Source organism: Neltuma alba, unplaced genomic scaffold, assembly GCF_004799145.2.
Source record: "Neltuma alba isolate B1F8T4 unplaced genomic scaffold, ASM479914v2 tig00002618_pilon, whole genome shotgun sequence".
Classification (NCBI taxonomy): domain Eukaryota; kingdom Viridiplantae; phylum Streptophyta; class Magnoliopsida; order Fabales; family Fabaceae; genus Neltuma; species Neltuma alba.
In genome coordinates, this window is record NW_021632941.1 from 100,648 (window position 1) to 108,214 (window position 7,567).

A 7,567-nucleotide genomic window follows, 5' to 3' on the forward strand; every position below is an offset into this window, starting at 1 on the left:
TTGCTTTGATTTCATAGGTTTAGAGCATGTTCTTTGTTTCCTGTTGTGATCTTCAGGGCCACTAAAATGAAAACTCAGCGTAATCAAGGAGGAGATGAATTATTGAAGGCAGTACTGACAAAGAGGACTAAGAAGGTGAGTACAATGGAAAGCACAACTTCAACTGCTACCGAATCTAAGAAGACCCGCATTTCTACTCAGAATCTGCAGGCTCAAAAAAGAGGGGAACTATTTAAGGCGCTGACAAAGAAGGTGACTGATGAGAAGGCAAATATACATGAAAGTGAAAACAAAAGCAAACTAAGGGAAGAGTCTAAGAAGATGTGCACTTGTTCTCCAACCACCCATGAAGGTTCCTTTAGGTGTCATCTGCACCGCATTCGTACAGACAAGAATTCAGTCAGTGAAAAGAAGAGCACTCTGAGTTGCCATTCCCTTAGAAATAATCACACTGTAGAATTCAAGCCTCAGTTGTCCAGGTTTGGTAAGGCTTAGCTCATGATGACGTGGGCCAATCTTCATTAGTTGGCTCTTCTTAAATTGATCTTACTTCCAGGCTGTAGAAAATAGTAGCTGTTCATAGCTGTATAGGCTCTGCACTCTCTTGATTTCTGTATTAAATAGTTTTGTCTGAATTGATGGACCTGGTGAAAATAGCCACGACTAGGCTGAATCTTTACTTGGAAAGACCCTTGCTTTTTAAAGAGGTTAAGGAAAAGTCACGTAGCAAAAGATGGTTCCAATGATCTTTTCTTCTTTCTTTTAGTTCATATCTCAATGGGTCCTTCAATTTCTGTATTTGCAAAGCTATGCCATTAGAACCATTATCTGCATTTCTGGGTGTAGACACATTCACATTTAGACTTCAAAACCTTATGGAATACGAAATCTATAATTGCATCTAATGGCATAGAGTTTTTGATAACCCTATTTAGAAAGATTAGATATGGTCAAAATTAGCAGGAAGCAGTTCATTTGTAGCTGGATCTTGGTGTCTGGATTCTTCTGCAGACAAATACTTTTGTACAATTAACACAGTGCAGTTTCTTAATGTTTGGCGAACGGCAAGACAAGAAGATAATGCACTACTACCTTAGTATTTAATAGCCATAAATAAGTGCTCTGTTAAAGAAGATAATGCACATTTAAACTATTAAGAAAGTTATCAACCATTTGGAATTTTGCTGCTCTAATTTATAATGGCTCTATCCCAAATCCCTCCTAACAACACTAATGTTTCCTAGCTATTAAGAAATAAAAGTTGAAACTTCAGGTGGGTGATTTTTCAGTGAGAAATCCTTGAAATAGTGCGGGAAATGAGTAGAAGATGAATAACAAGTACAAAAATGGATGAGAATATGAATTAAACGAGGAGAGTCTTGAGAAAAGGAGGAAGAAGGAATACTAGAAGTAGGCTAGTAACATTTTGGGAAACTTTGCGGTATCCTGCAAAACAAGAACATATTCTTTTTCCTTGTGTACCAACCAAGTCTGTTGTATCTAACGTTTTAACCTGTTGTTAATCTCAGATTCACAACTAACTTCAAGAATTTAGTCATTTACCTGCATGAAAGTTTAGACAGAGTCTTGAAATCAAATCAAATAATCAATGAAAAGGGAATTGTGGAGGTGATCCAAGATGGAGAAGTGAACAGATCCGCCTCTGCTTCACAATTAATTGGAATGAAAGTGTTTTTTCTTGATTTGGTTTTTTCAAATTTTTTCCTTTTAATTTAAATTAATTGTCACCCATTAACTGGAGATGGAGAATGGTGGAAAATGCACGGTGATAAACATGTTGGTTGATATCAACAGTGAAATGAGAAAGGCCAAGATAAATGTGGAAGAAACTAGACCCCCCCTCCCTCCCCCCCCCTCCTCTCTCTCTCTCTCTCACACACACACACACACAAAAACCGATAAAAAGTGTTTACCAATGAAAGGAAAAGATACATAAACGGGGGTAAAAAGAAACAGATATGGTATTCTTTTTAAATGAGTGATCAGAATTAATTCCATTCGGAATGCAAGATGGCTAAATATTTATAAAGCTTCTTCATTTCCACTTCCATCCCGCAACCGATTTACATTTTTTTCGTTTTGTCTAAATTAAATAATAGATATTCTTACCCAAATGCAAATCATACGATAGATTTTTGGGTTCTCTCCTAAGTACCACACACAGACATACTCTGTACTCCTTTCAACACCCAAATCAAACAAAATACTTAAATTAAGATGCCTTTCAATTATCTGCTAAACGAGGTTGATCAAGTAACAAACACTAAAATAATGCCTTAAATTAGGAAGCAAGATTAATAGAACTGGCACTACATATACATATTAAGTGAGGTTCAATGATGAAATGGTGGTTAATTTTTTTGAATTAGAGAGATGGGGCTTAGAAGTTACAAGTGGGATTGAACCTACTACTTTTCACTTATAGAGAAGCTTTCATGTCATAGATTATAAAGCCATTCACAAAGTGGTGATTAGTATCTTTGAATTAGAGGTGTAAGAACTTAAAGTTACAAGTGTGATCAAATTTTTTTAAATTAGAGAGGTAAGGACCTAAAGTTTTAAATGAGATTGAACCTATACTTCTCACTTACAGAGAAGCTTTCATGTCACTAGATTACAAAGTCATTACGAAATGGTAATTAATTTTTTTGAATTAGAGGGGCAAGAACCTAAAGTTATAAGTGGGATTGAACCTACAACTTCCCACTTACAAAGAAGCTTTCATGTTACTAGATTACAAAGTCATTGGCGAAATAATGATTAATTTTTTTTGAATGAGAAGGGTAAGGACCTAGGGTTATAAATGGGATCGACAACAAAGCCATTGACAAAATGGTGATAATTGAGAAGAGGGTAGTGATACGCATGAAAAAGACAGTCAAAAGGGATGCAAAATGTGGGAGTAGAGTCCAAATGCAAAGAAACAGAATAAGCATGACAGGAATGAATTAATGTATGGGACCTCCTGCTCTGTTCATAAAATGGTTTTGCCATTATCTGCAAATGAATTCAATTGTTACAGATTTCCATCCCCCCATGTGATCTCTTGTCACTTTTTGCCTAATTTTTGGGACCACTCTCTCCCTAACCTCCACAAACAATCATTCTTAGTCCCACCCTTTGTTCATATAAATTATTGATTACGCTAGTGTGGTCATCTAGATTCCACAGAATTGTTTTTTTTTTAGAAAAATTATTTTTTCCCTAAAGAAACAAGATATCTGTCTCTTTTATTTGATTTCTCCTAGTTTGAAACATCATGGGTTTAAATAACTGGAAGATTGTTTTTTTTTTGGGTTACATCATGATGGTATCAACTTTTGAACATTATCATAAGGGTTTAAAGAAATTTAGGGTGAGATTATTTTGATTTTGAGAGAATTCTGACTGTATTTAAAAATATAATAATTGAATAAATACTCTAAATTACTTATTCATTTCTGTTAATTTTGTTAATTAGAAAATCGTCTCAAACTTTATCATTTCATGTGGACTATCAATATTTAAAAGCGAAAAAAATGGACTCTGGTAATTTATCATTCTTTCATTATGTATTAACGTGAATGTTATTTTTTTTCCCCTATCGAATTACTTGTTTTATAAAACATAAATTTATCAAAGAACAGTAAATGATAAAACTTATAATATGTTGGGTACGAGACTATGAGGGGAATGAAGGGGAGGGGAAATATATAAGATAAAAGACTAAGAAAAATTAATTAAAAATTTTTAATCCTATTTTTAAATTTTTTTAAATTGAACTTATTAAAATGTTTGTATCCTCCCCTTCCTTTCATTTTCCTTATACCAACATGACAGATGTTGAAAAAATAGATTAAAAAAAAAAATCCCGTATTGAATTAGGAAAGTCCAAATTAAAGCTTCAAAAAACAAATGTTTACTTCATATATAAACAGTAATTTAAATCATATTTAAAAAACAAAACCATCTCCGATCATCGTAGATGTCTGTAGGCTATAGCTACCTGAAAACCCTCATATGTAGATTGTGAAAACATATATCTTTGTCGATACGTACTAATCCCTCCCTTTTCTTTAATTTTTCATATTTAGTATTAACTAGTAGGTGAAGTTTGAGTATGATTAGATCCAATTAAATATATACACACATATGTGTATATATATATATGTCATGATATAAATTTTTTCTTATTCATAAGTTTGAACTTTCAATTTTATTTAAGAAGAATTGAGTTCCCTCACTACTTAATAACCCAATCAAAATTAGTATTATTGCTATTTTAGATATAATTCTTTGGTCACTATATATTGTGTTTTTAATTATAAAAAAAATCCTCTCAATGTAAAATATTCATATAATTAAGGGAGTCATTTTCTTTAGCAGCTACAATGGGTTAAAGCCGAAATACCTTTCCCATTGTCACAAAAAGTTGTTTTACAATTGATGAAGAAGACATGGAAAAGATGTGGCGAAAAATAACAAAAATGACATTACATACATAATATGCCAATTGAGAAATGTCAATATCTCAGATATTTCTAACTACACTTGTCCCCTTTACTTCCATTATTCTCCCTTCTTTCACACGCACACAAATATATAAAAGAAAATTTTTTCCCGGAACCATATATTCTTATTTATAAGAAACATTCATACTACTTTCGGTCCTTAAAATAAAATCTTATTTGATTTTTATTTTGGTTTTAAATATAAGACGTCAATCCACTTTGTCTCTCATATTTATATATATTTTTCCAAAGTAGTCCTTCTAACAATGATAGTTCTAGCCAATACACTTAATTAGCAATGATATTTTAAGAAAGACAACACCTATTTAGAACAAATAACTAACTCAACTTACTTCATTAATCTTTTCAAATTAGTCAACTAGCTCTTATAATTAGGACCGGAAGTAGTATTTAAAATTTTTATTATTAGTTTTCATTTTTATCTCCATTAATTATTGGTTAATCTCACTGCATTGATTACTCAATATAATGTTTCTATTTACTTGTTCTCTCTCACTCTTTTTCCCGTAAATAAAATTATTTTTAGAAATTAAGTTGTATTTCTTACATCTTTATTATTTCTAACCAATTTTTTATTCTATGTAATTCAGTTATTTGTATTTTATAAAGAGTATATATTGAAAGAGTTTGTATATATCTAAGTAACAATATGCACAAACAAAAAGAACACTAGCAATAATTAAGATAAACAACACTAGTTCTTCGAACAGTAATCAAACTTACACCAACCAATCACACCAAATGTGCAAAAATTTTACAGCTTATCATTTGCTCTCAAAAACACTGAAACCACGCTGCCAATAAAAGGCAGAAGGATTATTATTATTATTAGGACCCAAAACTGCTAAAAGCAAATATAAAATAGAGTCTAGCTATCAAAGAGATGCAAGTCTCATACAGATAAGTCTTACTCTTCTATATCTGAATTTCTCTTCACAGATGGATGACTGCATCATGACTGGAGAGGATCATCATGCCACTTAATATGATTAATCAAAAAGCTAACTATGATGATGGTGGTGGTCTATCTATGACAGATACATCTGTAATGGTATGGGCTATTGAGAGGATCATTGCCTTCCACAGGGACTTGCTCGGCTACGCACTTGTGTTTACATCCTCTGCATTCATTGTAAGTACAAGTTGGTGCTGTGGATCCAATCATCATCCTCCTACTCATATTATTCCTCTTCCTGATCCAACGCTCTTTCTTTCCCTGGCACTCACAAATTTAATTCACAATATTCAAGTCATTTTTTTCCTTTAATTTCCTTTCTGAAGCCAAACACGGAATTAAGCATAAGCCAGCAGTTCAATAATACGTACCTCCAAACTTTGTTGTTGTTTCTGGGTTTGATCAGAGGATTGAGACACCCGTCCTTCTGTTTCTATTCCTGCAACTTTAGAGTAAAAATTCATTCTTCTGGTAATTTTGAGGGAAACCCAAAAAAAGTAGTGTGATACAGAAAAGCGAGAGAGCTGATAAATGGAAGCTTATCAATGGTGCAAAACTGAAACTGTATTCAATACAGATATACAGATAAGAAAGAAGAAGAAGAAAAAGAAGAAGACATAGATGTAAATAAAAGGCACTAGTAGTTTTTCTGGAAAGCTTGGTGCTGAAATCTGAGGGAAGCCCAGAAAAATTAGGGGTGGGTTATGGGAACCATATCTGTGGAAGCTGAAAAAACTTAAACCAGCTAGATTCAGTGTAGACGGAAGAAGAAGAAGAAGAAGAAGAAGAAGAAGAAGAAGAAGAAGAAGGAAGGGATGAGTGTGACCTTGTAGGAGTTGAGCTGAAAGGAGTAAGGTGATGAAGAAGAGCAGAAACAGTGGTTTATTGGTGGCGGCCATTCTTGCCTTCTGAATTGCCGTAAGTTTGAAATGACCATCCATGCTGTATATTATTATATGTATATATTTAACTGATGAATGTGAAGTTTGTAGAAAGGTCGGAAAGAGAGAGAAAGGCAAGAGAGATGGGGGGAGAGATTTTTCTTTTCTTTTCTTGTTTACTTTCTTTCTTTCTGTTTTTTAAATGGCAATTAATGAGTATGAGAAATACACTGCCAACTTCTGCTGCGAGGCAGAGAAGCATTATCTGGAGGTGCTGGCCAACAAATCTTGCAATCAAGATTCTTTTGTAATTACGCAAATAATTCAATATTGTATTATATATTTTTTAGAAAACAACAAAATATAAGAATTAATTGTTATCTCATAAAAAAATTGTATTATTTATAACCTATAAATTATTTGACTCACTTCCCACATCTCATGCAATGCAAAGAAACCTACTTATACTAAATGTTTAAAAACTAGACTATTTTTAATCATAATCAGATGCATTCTACCCGGTGTTCAAAATTTGACAATAAAACCTGAACTTTTACATTTGTTTCTTAATATAGATTTCATATATTAATTTGAAAACCTCCTTGAGAATTCAGTTACACCTACCAGAGGTGTTCATATGGGCCATATGCTTGTAACACTTGCTTGAGCTTAGTAAAAATACATCTAACTTAGCTAGAAAGAAACAACCTAAAAAATAATTAGGCATTTTAGGATTAGGCAACTGTATAATATACACACACACACACACACATATATATATATATTGTAAGAGAAAAAATAAGACAATGGATCGAAAACATACCGGGTCGGATCTCGGGTCAGGTCAGTCGAATCTTCTTAGCTCACGCTTAAGCTAGACTATAAAAGTCTAAGCTTTTAAGTGCACAGCAGAGCACCACTTTTGCAAGAAAGAAAATAAGAGAGAGAGAGAGAGATATAGTAGGAAAGCTCTACTACTGGAGTGATTTGAACTGATGGGGGGAAGCCTCTATTTATAGCTTTTGTCAGGGATATTTTGGGTAGCATAAAAATATCCACTGAGCCCATCAGATAAAATCTGAGATAAGATGTAATATATCCTTATCTCATAATATCATGATATTTGAATTTAAATCCAGAATCAATCACAATTAATTCTAAATATATATACTTAATATATATTTAATCTACACAATATA

At 32.8% G+C, this 7,567-nt stretch overlaps 1 protein-coding gene across 1 annotated transcript; it reads right to left on the reverse strand.

Annotated features, from left to right (window-relative positions):
• Positions 1 to 5,544: 5,544 nt before the first annotated feature.
• On the reverse strand, positions 5,545 to 6,428 carry LOC114734066 (uncharacterized). Its single transcript, XM_028921565.1, has 3 exons — positions 6,314 to 6,428; positions 5,859 to 5,926; positions 5,545 to 5,748 (listed from the first exon to the last, which is right to left on the reverse strand). The coding sequence occupies exons 1-3, from the start codon at positions 6,426 to 6,428 to the stop codon at positions 5,557 to 5,559; spliced, it is 375 nt and encodes a 124-aa protein (XP_028777398.1). The 3' UTR covers positions 5,545 to 5,556.
• Between the last annotated feature and the right edge of the window lie 1,139 nt (positions 6,429 to 7,567).

What these genes read in the sequence shown, in the direction of transcription:
- LOC114734066 (XM_028921565.1), bottom strand. Translation starts at nt 6,428, where the DNA reads ATGGATGGTCATTTCAAACTTACGGCAATTCAGAAGGCAAGAATGGCC. An exon ending in TTCAGCTCAACTCCTACAAG is followed by an intron (nt 5,927 to 6,313) that starts GTCACACTCATC and finishes CTAAAGTTGCAG; the next exon opens with GAATAGAAACAGAAGGACGG. An exon ending in AACAACAACAAAGTTTGGAG is followed by an intron (nt 5,749 to 5,858) that starts GTACGTATTATT and finishes TGTGAGTGCCAG; the next exon opens with GGAAAGAAAGAGCGTTGGAT.